The 20604-nt window shown below is 46.0% G+C and overlaps 1 protein-coding gene across 1 annotated transcript in view; it reads right to left on the bottom strand.

Annotated features, from left to right (window-relative positions):
• The window catches only part of pde8b (phosphodiesterase 8B), a 436161-nt gene that overhangs the window by 137493 nt on the left and 278064 nt on the right, over nt 1-20604 (bottom strand). The window contains 2 exon segments of the mRNA XM_038805541.1: nt 2521-2580; nt 11973-12163. Of these exon segments, the coding sequence (XP_038661469.1) occupies nt 2521-2580; nt 11973-12163 (251 nt within the window).

The raw sequence follows: 20604 nt of genomic DNA, 5'->3' as shown, positions 1-20604 counted from the left end.
TGTCACCTAGGTGTCAGCCTGACACTGCCAAGGTGCCCAGGTGGCACTGTCAGCTGGCAGGGGCACTGCCAGGGTGCCAGGCTGGCATTTTCTGTGTGGTGGCAATCAGGTCGGTTGTGCGCTGCGTGGGTGTTGGGGGGAGAGGTGGGGAGAGGTGGGGAGAGTTGGAGATTGGGAGGCAATTTAAAAATGGCATTGTGATCGCTCACTACCCTGAGGAGTTCCGGCGAGCGGAGCTCCTCAATGCACAAAACAGGCGATGTGCCGCCTCGGCCGTGCATTCCCTGCTGAAGCCCCCTATCTAACCTGGGTGCCGTTTTATAGTGTTGTGTTTCCTGGCGCTTTGAACACTGGGAAACATTCTGCTAAACGTGCTCACTATGGGGCTTTTTACCCATTTAGTTAAATCGCACCCACTGTGTACAATTCTGGAATCCACATTTATAGGCAGGATGTGTTAACACTGGATAGGGTGCAGAGGAGATAGAACAGTACAGCACAGAACAGGCCCTTCGGCCCTCAATGTTGTGCCGAGCCATGATCACCCTACTCAAACCCACGTATCCACCCTATACCCGTAACCAACAACCCCCCCCCCCCCTTAACCTTACTTTTTTATTAGGACACTACGGGCAATTTAGCATGGCCAATCCACCTAACCCGCACATCTTTGGACTGTGGGAGGAAACCGGAGCACCCGGAGGAAACCCACGCACACACGGGGAGGACGTGCAGACTCCGCACAGACAGTGACCCAGCCGGGAATCGAACCTGGGACCCTGGAGCTGTGAAGCATTGATGCTAACCACTATGCTACCGTGCTGCCAATTTACCAGGTTGTTGCCTGGGCTGGAGAATTTTAACTATGAAGAGTGATTGGATAGACTGACGTTGTTTTCCTAGGAGCAGAGGAGACTGAGGAGGCACGTGGTAGAGATGCATAAAAATATGAGCGGCATAGATAGAGGAGAACGTTTTCACCGAGAGGGTGCTGGGAGTTTGGAACTCACTGCCTGAGAGGGAGGTGAAGGCACACTTCCTCATAACCTTTAAGAAGTTTTTGGGTTAAGAAGCAATGGGCCAAGTGCTGGAAAACGTGATTTGAATACTTAGGTGGTTGTTTTTGATAGGTGCAGACACGATGGGCCAAAGGGCCTTTTCTGTGCTCTCAGATTCTATGTCATTTCTATCCATGTTGGAGTTAACAAATATTTAAACAACACAGACACTTTGGAATCATTGAATGTCATTGAGCTTTAATTTTTAGAGCCTCGCTCTACCACTGTAAGTAAAACTGAATGGGATTTCAGGCCACCGTGGTGCACAGATGTTGAACCAGTTCCAAGTAGCAGGAAGGTATCTTTTGCATAATCAGGGCAGGATACTTGTTGAGGTGTGACAGAATGGCTTCCGATGCTGGATTCAGGCCAGGCGCCGGTTGGCGATGGTCTGCCCCCTCCAAATCGGCGTCAGCGGGACACGCGCCGCGCACTGTCGCACAGCCGTTGGCGCGTCATCAGCCGGCCCACCTGCGATGCTCCGTCCCAATGGGCCGAGTTCCCGATGGTGTGGGCCACGTGTGGTCCCAGCGGTCGGGAAGCTGGCGTGCCGGCTGCGGACAGTGTCCAGCATCGCCACACCCATCCAGGATCTGTGCCGCTGGCCGGGGGGCTGCTGCTAGGGCTGGGGGTAGTGGCGGGGGATAACCACGGGGTGGGGTTGGGCTGGGCGGGTTAGGGTACCTGCAAGCCTAGCGCCATATTTTCCTGCGCAACCGGTGCTGCTCGTCAGGCCTGTGCATGCGCAGTCCGGGACCTGCCGATTCTGTGGCTGTTTTCCGCGCGATCCCCAGGTATTCCATGCGGCGCCGATGCTAACCCCTCACCGGTAACAGAATCGGTGAGGGGTTCACATCGATTTTCCCTGAGGATTCTCCGCTGGCACGTAGCCTTAGGAACGGAGAATTCCACCCTATATTTTTATGTTTTGGTGGAGCAATGGAGCAGAAATTGAAAGTAATTGAGTCTTTTAGAGAAATTATTGGGATATCATGAGGTCTAGAATTGATCTGACCAGCTTTCAGAAGGCACAAGTCACACTTAGGTTACCAGGTAGCATTTACCCCCGGTATTGGCATGAACAGTGCGTTGGATATGGTTCATCTCTCTGTGTGGATTGGAAACTTGGTTAGTGGGTGGCACCCAAAATTCCTTCCTCCCGGTGGGTAATTTGCCAATTTTATATCCTCTAGCAGGGTCGTGGGCAGCATAGAATTGAACTAATGGGAAGAAGATCTGCATGTGCTATGAGCAGAATGAAACATTCTCTTCAGCAAAGGGATTGATGTTTTAGCCAAAGCGGAAGTGTCAGGCTAGAGGCTGCAGCAGGCAATGTAAATGTCTATCTGTGCCTATTATAATTTTTGAACATGTTCCTCACAGCACGCCACAGGAGAATTTTCTTGACTGGTTCTAAAGCAGTTTCATTAATCAATGATATACAGGAATATGAAGTACTTACAACTGGGGGACTACAACCAGCATCACTGTGGTTTCTCCAGGGTTTGTGGCTCGAATTGACCTAAAGAGTGAAAAGCAATAACATGTTCATGAAGTGGAAGTTATCTTACTTTGAACTTCCCATAGAGCATCTCATAGGTGGTCGTGTGGCACAGCAGTTCAAGCCCACCACAGAAGGTGATGAACAAATCAAGTGTATTCATAACATGGCCAAACAGTTTGAGTATCAACTTGTAAATCCTCACAACATCTGCCAATGACAGGATGGTAAAAGTGGGGGAGATTCCTGGGCAGCTCTGTGATGGAAAGAAATTGGAGCCTCTACCATCAGTGTCCATATCTCCAGGCTGCAACATGCATGTTGAAGTGACTGTTGCCCTTCCAGGGGGTTGGTAGGCTTAGTTGGCTGGATGGCTGGTGTGGACTAGATTGGTACCAACAGCACAGGATTTGATCCCTATTTTGGTTGGGGTGAATTCAGAACATGTCCCCTCACTCTACTTGTATCTATACCCTACGCTATGGGTCACACCTGCCTCTGTGCATAGAACAGGAAGAAAACACCTCCTCATAAAATTACCATGGTATTTTCTTCAACTCTCATAGTCTAAAGTGATCGTGAAGATTTTGATTACAAAGTCCATTGACAGGCAACAGTTCTGCCCGCCTGCATGCTGTAAATAAAGCGTTGAATTTTACCATTTTCTGGGGGTTCTTTTTGTCAAAATGGGAAGATTGGGGAGCTGAATTTTTGAACTGCAATCTCCTGTGCCCCGTGGAAATATCTCGACTGCGAAATTGGAAGCCGGTACCTTTCAGGAGTGCAGGGCAACTGCCTGAAACAGGGACACATGATATTGGGGTCCTAATGTTGGTTTGAGGGCCCCCAGTTGAAATGAATTAACAAATGGATGGAGCCTGAACTATGCAATCACTCCAGGCCATGTGCAGCTAACTAAGAGAGTCTTAAAGCAACTGCTGCAGCCTGCTCAAAAATCGGCCAGAATATATTGTATTGGTTATACTCCTGTTGCTCCAAGAGGAGGTCATTTCAGAGAGCTGTTAAGACTCAGTCACATTGCTGTGGGTTTGGAGTCACATATAGGCCAGAATGGGAAGAAAGGCAGATTTCCTCTACTGAAGGACATTAGTGAACCAGATGGGTTTCTGCTTTCATGATCGCAATTAATATGGCTAGCATTTTAATTCTGGATTTATTAATTAATTGAATTTAAATTCTCCCACCTACCGTATTGGGATTTTGATGATGTCTCCAGAGTATTAGTCCAGATCTGAATTATAAATTGCTCCTCCAGAATAATCATGGATAGTTTGTGTCATAAAAAATGTGACACCATGTGGGAACTCAAAATAGAGAAATGAAAGAACCAGATTTGAAAATGAAAGTTTTGATTTTAGCCGCACCCACCCCAAGAGGGTACGCAGAGGGGCATGGGTGGCAGAGAGGCTTTGAAGGGCCATGGGGGGTGGGAAGAAGGACATGGGTTATCATGGGGGTATGAGGAGTCATGGGGGCTGGGTAAGGCAACAAGGGTTGGCATAAGTGGTATGAGGAGCCTCGGAGGTAAGTGGGGGACATGAGATGGCATAGGGCAGCATGGATGGGGCATGGGGGCAGCACGGTAGCATGGTGGTTAGCATAAATGCTTCACAGCTCCAGGGTCCCAGGTTCGATTCCCGGCTGGGTCACTGTCTGTGTGGAGTCTGCACGTCCTCCCCGTGTGTGTGTGGGTTTCCTCCGGGTGCTCGGGTTTCCTCCCACAGTCCAAAGATGTGTGGGTTAGGTGGATTGGCCATGCTAAATTGTCCGTAGTGTCCTAAAAAAGTAAGGTTAAGGGGGGGGGGGGGGGGTTGTTGGGTTACGGGTATAGGGTGGATATGTGGGTTTGAGTAGAGTGATCATTGCTCGGCACAACATCGAGGGCCGAAGGGCCTGTTCTGTGCTGTACTGTTCTATGTTCTATGTTCTATGGGAAGAGTGGGGGTGGGTGTGTTGTTCCTCGTGTCTTAATAAAGCTTGTAGTCTCAAAGTTGGAGAAGATGCTTTATTGTGAATTTGTTCTGTCTTCAGAGCTTAACTTACGGCTACCTCAAATGCTGCCTGCCTGTGTCTGTGTCCTGCTACGAGTTCTGCCTTCCGTGAAGTGTGTCCTCACTTCCTGTCTCTGTGTATTTATAGCTCTCCCGTGCTCCCTCTAGTGCTTGCTCAGTTGTATTGCATCTACTCAGATCTACAATCACCACATCCCCCTTTTTTTCTTTACATATTTTCTGTACATCGTTACAGAAAATTGTAAAAAACAGTTACTTATGATATGTGTATCTATACAAGTGATGGTGCTATTGCATATTTTACAAAGCCAATTTATATTTATGAGTCCACTCTTAATAAAAACATTTATGAGTCCAAACTTGATGAATTTGTTCACTGAGTTTTTTCTTTTGTTGTTGTTGACGTGGTGAATGTTGTCAGTGTTCTTGTTATTTTAAGTAACCAATGCGTCATCCCGAGGTGTTTGCATGGTCGAACCACTGATGTTGACTGACATGGACTTTTTTCTGTGCTTGTGGTATCGATTTATTATGTCATCTGCCTTGAAAGCTGGTGTGCTTGCTTCTTCTGGAGCAGATGTGAGTTTGTGCGATTCGTTGTCATCCCATGGCATGTTTGTAGTCTTGTCATTGTTTTGCAGTGTGCTGTGGCATTGTCCTTCATGTGCAGAGTTGTACCATTTTGTACAAGTCGTTGTTTCATTGTTGTTGTTTCTGTCATTCCTGTCTTTGTTGTTTTTGTTGCCGTTCTTGTTGCTGTTTTTGTCGTTTCTGTCTTTGTTGTTGTCGCTATCTTTGTTATGCTTCTTGTTGGTTTTGTTGTTCTTCTTGTAGTTTTTGTCGTTGTGCTTGTAGTTTTTGTTGGTGCTGTTGTTGTCCTTGTTTCTGCAGTGCTTCTTGCGATTTTTGTTGTTCTTGTCGCGCTTCATGTTGCTTTTGTTCTTGCAGTTGTTGTTCTCGTTTCTGCTGTGCCTCTTGTGGCTTTTGTTTTTCTTGTTATGCTCAATGAGTGTCCCGTGTGGATAATTTGAGTCATTGAACGTTTCGTCTCGAGAATGGTGAGAATGATCTGATGTTGCATTGATGCTGGTGACATCAGTCATTTGTTGTGGATTTTATTCGTCGTCTTTGCTTTCTTGGTGCTCCTCTTCTGGAGTCAAATTCTTCGCGATTTCATTTGACGTGGTCTCTCTGGACTTTTGGTGCTCCTCTTCCGGAGTCAAAATCTTCATGATTACAATTGACGTGGTCTCTCTGGACTCTTGGCGCTCCTCTTCTGGAGTCAAAATCTTCATGGTTTCTGTTGATGTGGTCTCACTGGACTCTTGGTGCTCCTCTTCTGGAGTCAAAATCTGCATGGTTTCTATTGGCGTTGTCTCTCTGGACTCTTGGTGCTCCTCCTCTGGAGTCAAAATCTGCATGGTTTCTATTGGTGTTGTCTCTCTGGACTCTTGGTTGGCCCGACTCTGTGCTTCTGTACAGACAAGCTGAGAACTGTCAGTCTCGCTGTGATCCTGTACGTCGAGTGCGATCACCTTGTCACTGTTTTTGCATGCAGTGGGTAGATGTACATTGTCTTTTTCTTGTTTATGTGAGCTTGGTAGACTTTCATAGTCTGCTTGCGGTTGCTCAGATACGGCGGGTTGACCTTCATGGTCTTGTTCATGCATGGTGTTCGCCAGGGAGTGTTTGCTTGCTTCCATTTTGGAGACTTTCATCACTCTCACTGTGGAGCCTGTCATCGCTCTCTGTGTGGAGTCTTTCTGTGCTCTCTGTGTGGTGTCGTCTTCGTCTTGGGTATTGCTGTCATCCAATGTATCGACGATCTGCCATGGCATCATGGTGTTGGATTCATCTACCACGAGTAGATTCGTGTTGAGCTTTGCGACCGTGTCGCTGATGCTGTGATCAGCATATCCGAATAACTCAGCCATGTCTGAGTAGTATTCTTCGAAAACCAAATCCTCTTGGTTGGATTCATCTACCATGAGTAGATTTGTGTTGAGCTTTGCGACCGTGTCGCTGATGCTGTGATCAGCATATCCGAATAAGTCAGCCATGTCTGAGTAGTATTCTTTGAAAAACAAATCATCTTTTTTTGTTTCGGATTTCTTTTTGTTCTCTTCACTTTGGGTGGTACAGACTGCTTTTTCCAGGGTGTTGTGCGAGTTGTTTTCAACTGCTGGTTTAAGTTCAGGTGTTTTTTTGTCTTCTGAGGCAAGAAAGTTTGGTTTTACCGCTTTAAGTATCTTGTTTTCAATTATCGGGCATTTCCCTTTTAAGTAGGCGTGGTCTGGCTGCTCAGACGTCATGACGCTCGTGATGTCATGCATAGGAATCAATTGCGCGTGCGCAAATCGGCCTTCCTTTACTGTGCGGTTTTGTGTCCACTGCGCATGCGCATAACGATCCGCGACCAAAACGGCTTGCGCATGCGCATAACGATCAGCAACAAGAACTTTTTTTTACCTGTGCATGCGCAGCTTGCGCATGCGCAGAACGCAAAACGCAAAACGGGTGTTTGTAACTGCGCATGCGCGGCTTCCGTTTCCTGCGCATGCGCAGACGCATTTTTTTGTTTGTCTGCCCAAGACTGTAAAATGTGGTCCGACGCCATTTTATCGCGGATTTCAGCGTTTTTTCTTTCTGAAAGTTGTAAGTTACCTTTTCCTTTCGATCTGGACTGGATTTCAGCGTTTTGGCTTTGTGAAAAATTCAAGTTATTTCTTCTTTTTGATCTGTACTTTTCACTCGCGATTTCTTGACTGAAGCCTTTCTGTTTGTAGAGTTTTGCATTACTCAGTCTCTGTGCAGTTTGGCCTCTGAGCATACCGTGCTGTTCAAATTCCTTACAGTACTCTTCAAATTTGTTTAGTATTGTTTGTAAGTTGTTGCTGTCTTCATCTTTTGAGTATTTAAATCCATTATATACTTTCCTAGCTTCATGCCCTGCGATGAACAGTGCTATTTTAATTTCGTCTGAGGCTGCTGCTACATCATTAGCTATGATATAAAAATCGAACATTTGTTTAAATATTTTCCAGACATTTCTTACATTGCCGGTCGTGTCCAGCTGAGGTGGGGTTCCAAGCCACATCCTCGAATAAGTGATGTCTTCCCAAGTCCAATGTCCAGTAGGAGATTTCCATGCCATTTTGGTCTTTCTGTGTCTGCAGCTGAGTTGCCCTGTAGTAAGCGTCTGAAGCCACACCTGGTACCATGTGTTGTTCCTCGTGTCTTAATAAAGCTCGTAGTCTCAAAGTTGGAGAAGATGCTTTATTGTGAATTAGTTCTGTCTTCAGAGCTTAACTTATGGCTACCTCAAATGCTGCCTGCTTTTGTCTGTGTCCTGCTACGAGTTCTGCCTTCCGTGAAGTGTGTCCTCACTTCCTGTCCCTGTGTATTTATAGCTCTCCCGTGCTCCCTCTAGTGCTTGCTCAGTTGTATTGCATCTACTCAGATCTACAATCACCACAGTGGGATAAGGGCCAGAGGGCTGCTTTCTGTTTCAACTTAAGCAAAACAATTTAACAAAGTGCTGGAGCACAGAGGCAGAACCTCCACCCAGCTCACCTCTGCACTCGGCAACCTCCACCTTTTTTCTGGGGACAGCGAGCAGGACTTCTAATGAAGCCTCCCCCCGATACACCCACAATGAAAATGAGGATTGCAGGTGGCCATTTTAAAAGGTCAGAGCTAGAAATTCTCCCATCTCTGCTCGCTTGACTTGGGAGTGAAAATCAGGGCCTGTGCATCCAATCCACATCTGCCTGTTCCTGCTGTGAAGGTTAAATTAAAATCTATTTAATCAGATTGGGACTTTAGGAAAAGGACTACGTTTACAAGTTGATTATAAAATTACAATTTATCATCTGATTCAATTTTCTACATATCATTAAAAATACCAATTCAATACCCTGGAAATAGAATACGTTATATATGTTCTTGTTGAAAACACCAGCTCAAATATGCTTGGCTTGTAAATGGTTTGGGCCAAAATGACTGAATTAAACAGCAATTTACAAAGACCCAAAACTGATGGACAGGAAATGACCAGTTGGGCTGTGACACCATGATGGCCAGAGCATCCCGACTGAACATTTCTTCCTTTCCCTCTCCTCCCACTTTCTCAACTCCTCCCTCGCAACACAGCCACTCATCCCCCTTTCTCCTCCACATCCTACACACCACCCCTTGCCCTCCAACACACCCTTGTAGCTACGTAATATCCTGGAAAAGGCACAAAACCGAGAAAAAAACCTCTGGGCAAATAAGGGAATAAAAACCGTGGAGAAATTCCTCACCCACCTTTTCCTCCATTTGACAGCAAGGAAATTTGACAATCACTGCAGACAGAGCAGATTAGGAGAAAAAGGGAGGCTTACGGCAGATATCGAGGGCTCAAAACAGCAGGAGACCTAGAGGCATATAGAATGTGCAAAATGGAATTGAAAAGGAAATTAGGCGAGCAAAAGGAGACATGAAAGGATACTAGCAGGTAAAATAAAGGAAAATCTTAATTTTTTTTACAAGTACATTATGGGTAAAAGGATAACTAGGGAAACAGTCGGACCCATTAAATACCAGAGTGGTAATTTGTATGTGGAGCCAGAGGATGTAGTTAGGGTTCTAAATTAATACTTTTTGTCAGTGTTCACTCGTGAGATAGACAGTGTGGGTATAGAAATTAGGGAGAAAGAGATTAACATAGACAGAGAGGAGGTTCTGAGTAGTCTGGAAGGCTTAAAAGTAGCCAAATCGCCAGGACCTGATGAAATGTATCCCAGTCTGCTGAGTGAAGCAAGGGAGGAAATAGGGGCTCTGGTAATAATTTTCAATTCCTCTCTGGCCACAGGAGAGGTGCTGGAGGATTGGAGAATAGCCAATTAGGTACCATTATTCAAGAAGAGAGGAAGGGATAAACCAGGAAACTACAGGCCAGTCAGTCCAACCTCAGTGGTGGGGAAACTATTGGAAGCAATTCTGAGAGACAGAGTTAATCTGCATTTGGAGAGGCAGGGATTAATCCAGAACAGTCAGCTTGGTTTTGTTAAGGGGAGGTCATGTCTGACCAACTTGACTGAATTTTTCGAAGAGGTGACCAGGTGTGTATATGAGGGAAATGCATTTGACGTAGTCTACTTGAACTTCAGCAAGGCTTTTGATAAGGTCCCTCATGGGAGACTGACAGCAGAGGTAAGAGCCAAAATCGGCCGAGTGGCAGGAAGTAGAGGGTGATGGTCGAGGGGTGTTTTCTGACTGGAAGCCTGTGTTCAGTGGGGTCCCACAGGGATCAATGTTGGGGCGCTTGCTGTTTGTGGTTTATAGAAATGTTTTAGATATGAATGTAGGAGGGTTGATCAGTATGTTTGCGGATGATCCGAAAATTGGTGGGGTGGTAAATAGTGAGGAGGATGGCATTCGAATATAGGATATAGACGGGCTGGTCAGATGGGCAGATCAGTGGCAAAGTAATTCAATCCGGAAAAGTGTGAGATAATGCACTTGGGCAGGATAAACAAGGCAAGGGACTACATGATAAACAGCAGGACCCTGGGAAGCACCGAGGATCAGAGGGACCTGGGTGTGCATGTACATCCCTTATGATAACAGAGCAGGTGGATCCAGTGGTTAAGAAAGCATATGGTCGACTTGCTTTTATATAAAGGTTAAGAGCAGGGAGGTTATGTTGGAACAGTATAAAGCGTTGGTTAGGTCGCAGCTAGAGTATTGTGTGCAGTTCTGGAATCCGCATTATAGGAGGGATATGATAGCACTGGAATGGGTGCAGAGGAGATTTACCAGGATGTTGCCTGGGCTGGAGAGTATTAGTAATGAGGAGAGATTGGATAGACTTTGATTGTTTTCCTTGGAGCAGAGGAGACTAAGGAGGGACATGATTGAGATGTATAAAATTATGAGGGGCATAGATAGAACAGACAGGAAGAAACTATTCCTCTTGGTGGAAGGATCAATGACCAGAGGGCATAGACTTAGGGTAGTGACTGGAAGTTTAGATGGGATATGAGGAAAAGCTTTTTACCCAGAGAGTGGTGGGAGTTTGGAAGTTGCTGCCTGAAAAGGTGATGAGGCAGAGACCCTCATAATATTTAAGAAGTGTTTAGATGTGCACTTGTGATCCCAGGACACACAAGGCTATGGGCCAAGTGCTGGAAAATAGGAATAGAATGGTTAGGGGGTTGTTTTTGACCAACACAGATGCGATGGGGTGAAGGGCCTTTTCTGTGCTGTATGATTCTATGACTGTGAGAGAGAGTCAGGTACTGACCGCTTGCAATAGGCAATAAACCTCACATTCTTCACCAGACCGTAAGACAATCAAACTCAGACCACAGCAATACTGCAAGGATTCCAAAACCTAGTTACCAAACTAAATTAAACATGCTGCAAGTGAAGAAAACTATGTGAATTGGGGACCTCATAAAATTAAAATCACTTCAGGATCTGAAATCAATAAATTTCTAGACTCTTAAGAGGATCAAGGGAATAGATGGGGAAAGAGGAGCTGAGGTGAAAGATCAGCCATGATTATATTGAATGGTGCAGCAGGCTTGAGAAATGTTATGACCTACTCCTGCTCCTATTTCTTTTGTTCTTACGGGCAAGATATTTAGGATGCCAGAGTTTCCCGCCCGACCACCTGAAGAATTGGATCACGGCAGCCCCCTTCGCCATTTGAAGAAAGGATATCTGTCCTCAGGCGGAAGGAGGTCCTGCCTCAGAGAGCAGTCAGTCAATCTAATTGGCCAGCAGTTCTGTAGTCCCAGCAGTGACCAGGAATGGGACTACAAGCAATCCCCAGATTCTCAGCCCTGGAGTCCCGGACCAGATGAATGCAGGCTTGCCTCATGGCAGAGAGGGGAGGCGAGGCCTGGGAGGGTGGATGGGAGGGGCAGGGGTGCAGGAGGTGAGGGTCTTGATGGAGAGGTCAGGCTAGGGTGAGAGGTCAAGCACCCAAGGGGTGAATGTGGTGGGGAGGTAGGTAAGCCAATGTGGAAAGGAAGCATTCCTCTCCACCTTCCTGGCCAAGGCCTGTGTAGGGGAATTTGCTGAGCTTCCCTCTGCCCCTCAAAACTGAAGCAAGGGGCTGGCCCAAACCTCGCCCACCTCATGTAAAATTGCATTCAGGTTGGGGGCTGGCATGAGGACGGCAGGAAGGCTGCTCATGGAATTTATTAGCTTTCCTGTCTGCAAAACCGGCGGTGGCGGGGGACATTAAAATTCTGTCCTGCATTACAAATGCAGATCCACTTACGCCAATTCCAACATCTCAGTCAAAAATACTGAATTTCAGGAAACACAACATCATTGTACCTGGCCGTCTGCAGACCCACTTCCAAAAAGAACCTATTGGATTACCTGCAAAGTGTTTCCGCATCAAAGTATTTGGCATGTCTGTTGTCAATAATTATAATTTCATGATGTTTATCCAGAAATGATTCCACTGCAGACTCTGGTGTCCGTGCGATGTTGCACTTGTATCCAGCTTTATCACATGCCCACCAAAAGCCATCACTCTGGCTGTCCTCTTTAGCAAACACCAATAGAACCTACAAATATAAGTTATATCAGGTGAGATAAAAGCACTTTGGGGGTGGGGGGGGAGGGGGGGGGGGTCAATGGTCGAATCCACTACTTCACATTTCTACTGAGTCCAAAGTTTGAATCAAAATACAAAATGCAATGATAGTTATAATTAAGGAATTTAAAAAAAGTATTAATGAAATATGCTGAAGATCAGTACAAACCCTGGAAGTTGTAGGCCGGAATTCTCTGACCCTTCACTGATCGCGGGATTCTCTGGTCCCACCAGCAATGCATGCCTCCCGTGGGTATCCCGGCGGGATAGCTTCAATGGGAATGCCCATTGACAGTAGTGGCAGCAGAGAATCCTGCTGCAAGTGAACAGCACGCCAACTCCCACCGGCAAGAAACATGCAGCTGGGAGGCCGGAGAATCCCATCCATTGGGTTCTTTAAGCAACTTCTGTTTATTGATGTTGCAACACCAAGTGCCATTGTGACATGTGAACATGTGCCAAATTTGTTTCTATAGCATCACAGATGTTATCAATCTAAATTGCATGGAATATCAATTGAATTCAGGCTTCACTAAAGGATTCAATGCAGCATCTTTAATTGTTAACTCGCCCATCATGCCACCTACGCTGATGTGTGTGCCAGAAACAGGCTGGCATCTGGAGCAAATTGTGATCCTATTTTATAATTAGTCATTGATAGTACTAAATTTGAGTATTGCTGAAAGAAGACATAGGTTGTCAAAGTATGTCGTATAGTACTCATCAGGACAGTTCACAAGAATACCAAATTGTAAAGGAAACAACAATTTATACTGCAAGAGGAGAGAGTTCTGATTGGTTAGCAAGTGGACTGGTTGGTAGAGGCGTTGCCATGGAGCTTGCACAAGTTAACTGATAAAGGACAGTTAACTGCTCAGCTTTGTTTAAATTCAAACCAGGCAGGCTGACTCTGATTGGGCAAGGCATTGCCCTGGGGAATGAACCAGGGAATGGCCGTCGGCTATTTTGTTTTGATGAAAAAGGTGTAATGTGTGTACATGTTCTTTCTTTCTGGAAAGGAGCATGTCTAAGTGAGCTTGATGAGTGCAGGACGAACAGCTTCAACAAGATGTGTCTTTTTCAGCACTATTATGTTATTAGTATCCATGTAGTTTAACTTGACAAATCTGGACTCATGCCAGTGTTAAGAATTGGGGTAAATTAAGATTAAAAAATGAAATTAGGATAAAATAAAAAGGATAATTGATAAGGGCAGCTGTCTGAAGGAGTGTTTTGATATGCGACTTAGCATACCAGTGAAAAAAAGCAAGAGTTTACCTAGATAACTAGGGAAGAACAATGGGGTGTAGAAGAGGTGACTTCAAAGTGGAGAAATAAGGGAATTGGCACTTCTATGCTAAAATCCGAATCGACAGAGTGAGTAACATCAAAGGGAAAGAATGATATATCTATTGCACAATAACTGGGGAAAGGGACACAGTACAGCAGCTACCATTACAGCCACACCCAGCTGCAAAAACAGTGTTCCCTGAAAACAAGTTATCATCAAAACTGTGGCAGATTAAAATCCAAAACTTGAACTGAGAAGATTACGCCTTCGCTGAAATTGAAGATACTTTTCCCAAATATATATAAACAAACTTTGCGTAGTAATTACCTGCTGGACTTAACTCATGAAGTTATATAATAAGACCATAAGACCATAAGACATAGGAGTGGAAGTAAGGCCATTCGGCCCATCGAGTCCACTCCGCCATTCAATCATGGCTAATGGGCATTTCAACTCCACCTACCAGCATTCTCCCCGTAGCCCTTAATTCCTCGCGACATCAAGAATTTATCTTTCTCTGCCTTGAAGCCATTTAGCGTCCCGGCCTCCACTGCACTCCGCGGCAATGAATTCCACAGGCCCACCACTCTCTGGCTGAAGAAATGTCTCCGCATTTCTGTTCTGAATTTACCCCCTCTAATTCTAAGGCTGTGCCCACGGGTCCTCGTCTCCTCGCCTAACGGAAACAGTTTCTTTGCGTCCACCCTTTCTAAGCCATGTATTATCTTGTAAGTTTCTATTAGATCTCCCCTTAACCTTCTAAACTCCAATGAATACAATCCCAGGATCCTCAGCCGTTCATCATATGTTAGACCCGCCATTCCAGGGATCATCCGTGTGAATCTCCGCTGGACACGCTCCAGTGCCAGTATGTCCTTCCTGAGATGTGGGGCCCAAAACTGGACACAGTACTGGACACAGGACACATAATATTGGATATTCTTTGGGAAAAGGGACGTCTCAAGAGTTCAGGAAAAGTAGGTAGTTGGGAATAAACGAGTAACTTCATTTAATAGTGTGTGGATAGCCATTCGTGCAGTTAAGTATACTTTTGCTGCGCATTATAGTCCTTCTTTGTTGAGTGTTTTTTTTTAAAGGTAATAAATACTTTTCAGTAATTGATCACAAAATGACTGGACTATTCCTCCCTGGTTTGCATATCTTTTCTTACAGTATTCCAAATTGGAAATATGCACTGTTAAGAACCGGTGTTCCAGTTGAACCCTCTGGGTTTTCTTAACACTACATCAAAATTGTTGGGTAAAGCCTAGCAGGATTTCTTTCCAGATACCATTACTGAAAGCACAGTCTAGCTTGCAGATTAAATGAGTTTGTGTGCCAACTGCTTTATGCATTTCCAAATGATTTGGGAATGTGGATGCTGCTTTAGAGTTCTTTGACCTTAAATCCTCTAAAAACACTTACCATTTATCACTGATGCCATTTTTTTCCTCTTGGAGGAAGAGGAGCAGCAATTTAAGAGCAGGTGCTGCCACAGCAACGCAGGCCATTTCGTTGGCTCAGTTGGCTGGACAGCCAGTGTGGATCGTGCTGGTGCCCAACCTTGACGGAGGCAGTGGCACTGTGGGTGGGCCCAATGGAGGAAGAGGAGCAGGAACAAGAACATCAGCAGCAGCCTCAACCACCAGGAGGACAGAAAGCAGCAGATCAGAAGGCTGCTGCCCATAGAAGGCCTGACCCAGCCTACTGGGCCTTTAGGCCAAAAGAATTTCCTGGATATTTCTGGGGTGAAGCACATGAGGAGTCTGTTTTGCTCTGGGCAGGTTGACGCTAATCTTTGCAGTTTGCTGCAACAAGAACTGCAGCCTGACGGGCCAATTGGCCATGTTTTACCAGTGGTTGCGAAAGGCACAACTGACCGTTACAATTTCAGGTAGCAGTCCAGTTGATGGCAAGGCCAATAGTTAATTTAATCTGCATGAGGCCACAGAGGAATGCAAGTTCTTCTCTGGACTCTGCAAAAACAGCAACTTGGGCCCCTGTCTTATCTGGTGTGATGAATGTAGGATTTATATATATTAGGCGTGATTCTCCGGGCTCATTGCGCTCTCGCTCGAGCAAAACGATGCCGGTGAATAGCGGGAGAGGCCGAAAATGAGAACCGCGTCAGGTATCACTGTTTGCGGTGTAACCAGCCCACTCCTGTAGGCAAATTCGTGATCTTGCCGTAGCGTGGCGAGAAACCAATTACCGCCACTTGATCCCTATTTCCATAGGATTAATGAGAGCAACCCCATACCCAATGGCCTCCGACGATTCATTGGCCTTCCCAGCAAGTGGTCACACCGGCACCAATTAATACGGCTTTTTAAAACGTGAACCTGCGGAAGGCCTTCTTTTGGGAGGGGGGGGCACCCGCGCATGGTACCAGCATGTCAACCCCTGGATCGTATGTACTCAAGCCCTTGTCCGTCTGCCCCATTGACCACCCATAATCCCCACCAATTACCGAGACTGAAGACTATTGCTTTTTAAATATAAATCTAGAGTGCCCAATTATATTATTCCAATTAATGTGCAAACTCCACACAGACAGTGGCCCAGAGTCAGGATCGAACCTGGGTCCTCAGTGCTGTAGTCCCAGTGCTAACCACTGCACCACCATGCGCCCTCTGAAGGCTATTGCTAATAGGGAATTGACAGTCGTGGTTAAGAGATCACTTGACACAACCAAAGTGGATTCCTGTGGATGGGCGGGGCATGTAGCATGTGGGAGTCATTGCCTGGCATTCCAATCACACCTTGATGCATGAACAACATCCGAACATCCAGGGTATGGACACAGCTCACGGGACATGTCCATGGCTGGAGGGTGGACGGGTGCTACGGGGCGGGGAAAGATACCTGGAGAGATGGACCAAGGTTTTGGAGGTCGGCCGACAAAGCGGAAAAGGAGGCATCATACTGGATGTGCTCAAGGGTTTTTAATGTGTCGCAGGTATCGTACAATTCCCCACTCCCGATGGTGCTGCCCCACTCTCCCCATCAACCCCCCTCTCACTCCCACCTAGCCCCTCCCCATCTCTCCCCCCTCCCCCGGTGCCATCAGTAATCCTCGATGTGCTTGGCCTTCCATGCTCTACCACTATGCCTAAGTGTTTCCCCAGGATGCACCTCTGAGGTGGAGGCAACCAGCTGCTTACCTCGTCCAGTTGCCTTTGATGCCCTTGGCGGGTGTCCTCTGGGGACTCTGGGACCGGAGGCCCCCCGCGCACATGTCACCGGCACATGCAGTCTCTCTGAGAAATCTCTATCCAGAGGAGAACAATGTTTCCCTGAGTTTGCTAACTTTATTTATAATTATTTTTTGACCTGTGATGGGCTTTGCTCAGTTGGAGATGGAGAAGATATCAGTTAGATTTCATAGATTTCATAGAATTTACAGTGCAGAAGGAGGCCATTCGGCCCATCAAGTCTGCACCGGCTCTTGGAAAGAGCACCCTACCCAAGCCCATACCTCCACCCTATCCCTATAACACAGTAACCCCACCTAACAAGGGCAATTTGGACCCTGAGGGCAATTTAGCCTGGCCAATTCACCTAACCTGCTCATCTTTGGACTGTGGGAGGAAACCGGAGCACACGGAGGAAACCCACGCAGACACGGGGAGAACGTGCAGACTCCACGCAGACAGTGACCCATGCCGGGATTCGAACCTGGGACCCTGGAGCTGTGAAGCATTTGTGCTAACCACTATGCTACCGTGCTGCCCATAAGTTGGATAGTTTCCTTTTATTGTTAAGAATTGTGTAACTGTTAATTGTAAGCTATTTTTTGTGATGGTAATGTCGTTTAATCCTGTTTTTTTTTTTCTTTTAAAATTTTTGAGTACCCAAATCATTTTTTCCAATTAAGGGACAATTTCAACATGGCTAATCCACCTACCCTGCACATCTTTTGGGTTGTGGAGGCAAAAGCCACGCAGACACGGAGAGAAAGTGCAAACTCCACACGGACAGTGACCCAGATCCGGGATCGAACCTGGGACCTCGGCGCCGTGAGGCAGCAGTGCTAACCACTGTGCCACTGTGCTGCCCAGTTCAATCCTGTTTTAATATAACATATACCTATTGGTCAGTGGAATCACTCCTGGAGTGAAATCTCCTTTCCTCACAGTTTAAAAAATTGAAAAAAGTATTTGGGGATCTTGCCCTGTATCCTTACAAATGTTGGGGTCTGGTCCGGGATCTTAACCCTGGTCTCACTCCTTTTCATGAATGGACCTTTTCCCCACCTTATTTTTTTCTCAAGGGCTGGTTGGGCCACCTGCTATTGCAATGACTCCGAGTTGGCCAGCCTGCCGACCCTGAGTCATTGCAGGAGCTCATTGTCTGTTTGCAGTCCACCTGGCAGGACTAGTGGCTAGCCAGCAGGCATTCTTTTCCAGCATGACCACTGCTCGGGAGGGAACATCTACCCTTACATCTGGTTAAAAGCATTCTATAAAATTCAATGTGCATGAGGTATTGACTCATGGTGAGTTAGTAATATTTACGAGGTATTTCCACTTGCACCAAGATAGATGTGTTCCCTGATTGTATGAACATTTTATACCATTAGTAACCTTATTATCATTGAGAAGATTAGTTACACAAACTAAACCCTGCTACATTTAGAATCTTCTCCTTCTTCAGTTTTCTGCCCAAAGGCAGGACTGACCACATCACAATGGCCTCCTTCAAGGTAAGGGCAAGGAGGCAGGTCCCCGAATCCACCCGGCACCAATCTGATCAACACTGTTAACAGCCAATTGAGCCAACCAGTCTCCCAAATGGGCTGCCTTGCTGTGGCAACACATACTATTACATGCATGGTGTAACTTGCAGCCGTGGATGGTGATGGTAGGGAACCCAATCTTCCTTGTGTCATATGGCTGACCAGGAATCTCTCTCACTCCTACCGCCTGACATTGGTGTATTTTGGAAGGGTTGATACTCAACCTGTTTGGCCATGTTGGGAACACACCTTCCCTGGCCATCAGGTCTTGGAGAGAGAATTGAAGCCAGAGCTTCTGGCACATAGGTAGGGATGCTACCCACTGCACCTCTATTGTATTAATGTATTTATCCTTAATTATCCTAAGTTAATATCTAATCTGGAAAATGCACTTTTGAATGACTTGATTAACTGAAGCTATGTCTACCATTGCTGTTAGATATAAAATATTCAATGCAGAATATTTTAAGAAGAGCAAAGGAGTTCTTCCAGCATCCTGTCAACATTTATCCCTTAAGTAATAATACCAAAAGCAGATTAAGAAGTCATTCATGCTTGTTAGAGCTTGCCATGTTCAAATCAGTGGCAACCCTTCAAGAACAATTCATTTCTAATAAAAATCTTTGGGACGTTCTGAGAATATAGAACCATAGAAACACAAATTTGGAGTAGTAGTCCATTCAGCCCTTCGATCCTGCTCCACGGTTCAATATGATCACAACTCATCCTCTATCTCAATGCCATACTCCTGCACCCTCTATGCTTTAGAGTCTAGAAATCTATCTATTCCTTCTTAACTATATTCAGCGACATGACCGCCACAGTTTCTGTGGTAGAGAATTCCACAGGTTCACCACCCTCTGAGTGAAGAGGTTTCTCCTCATCAAAGTCCTCAATGACCGACCCCGTATCCTGAGTCTGTGACCCCTTGCTTTAGACCCCCTCCAAGCCAGAGGAAAAAACATCCCTGCACCCAGCCTGTCAGAATTTAGTTTCAATGAGATCCCCTCTAATTCTTCTAAACTTCAGTGAATACAGGCCCAGTTAACCCAGTCTCTCCTCATATGACAAACCTGCCACCCCAGGAATCAGTCTGGTGAACCTTCAGTCCAGTGAACTCACAGTCAGTTCAGTCAATCCCTCTATGGCAAGTATATCCTTTCTTTGGAAACCAAAACTGCACACAATACTCCAGGGCCCTGTACAGCTGCATCCTTGCTCCTGTCCTCAAGTACTCTGGCGATGAAGGCCAACATACCATTTGTCTTCTTTTAAAAAAAAATTTAGAGTACCCAATTATTTATTTTCCAATTAAGGGGAAATTTAGCGTGGCCAATTCACCTACCCTACACACCTTTGGGTTGTGGGGTTGAGACCCACGCAGACACGGGGAGAATGTGCAAACTCCACACGGACAGTGACCCAGGGCCGGGATCGAACCTGGGACCTCGGCACCATGAGGCAGCAGTGCTGACCACTGAACCACAGTGCTGCCCCCATTTGTCTTCTTAACTGATCACTGCAGCTGCAAGCTTGCTTTCAGTGATTGATAAGGACAAGCAGGCCACTTGGCACACCAACATTTCCCAATCTATTACCATTGAAATAATACTCTGCTATTCTGTTTTTCCTACCAAAGTGGATAACTTCATACTTAACCACATTATACTGCATCTGTCATGTATTTGCTGACTTAGTCAACTTGTCTAAATTGCCTTGAAGCCACCTAACCTCCTCCTCACTGCTCATATTCCCACCCAGTTTATGCCATCAGCCACTATTTGGCGTATAAAATAATTGATATATACTGGGAGGAATATTCCCCTTTTAATGCTGACTGTAGCAGCGGGTGTGAAAAGTGCTTTGAAGCTCCAATGACACCTTTCTCTGCATATATTATGAGGAACACTGGAAAAGAAAATCCAAGAAAATCCAATCCGACATTGTCTCGCTGGTGGGGTGGGCTCTGATTGAGCCCATGCAACATCCCCGCATTGTCTGGGAATGACCCACTCCCCCAGAGAGATGAACTCACCTTGTCCCTCTGGTGGGTTCTGCCCAACAGCCGCATGCCATGGGAGAGCAATCATAATTCAGGTCGGAGTATCCTCAAGCAGACATGAATGGATAATATAACAGGGGGGTGTAGGGAAGGCATAATTATCAGGCATTGAAACCTGATTAATAGATTTAAATTTACTCTAATGGGATTCCCAACATCAGGAATCCTGTTTTGTCACTGGTAGAGGGCGATGACAATCTCGACAGGACTTCCCGCTGGAATAGAACGCGTTTTGGGCCTCTCGCGAGATTTCACATTTTTGGCACTATTCAGCACTATAAAATCCCAGCCATTGCGAATAGCTGGGGCCCAAGCACCAAT

Source organism: Scyliorhinus canicula, chromosome 8, assembly GCF_902713615.1.
Source record: "Scyliorhinus canicula chromosome 8, sScyCan1.1, whole genome shotgun sequence".
Lineage (NCBI taxonomy): Eukaryota > Metazoa > Chordata > Chondrichthyes > Carcharhiniformes > Scyliorhinidae > Scyliorhinus > Scyliorhinus canicula.
The sequence above is the reverse complement of the archived record's forward strand: the minus strand, read 5'-3'. Positions and strand labels throughout refer to the sequence as shown.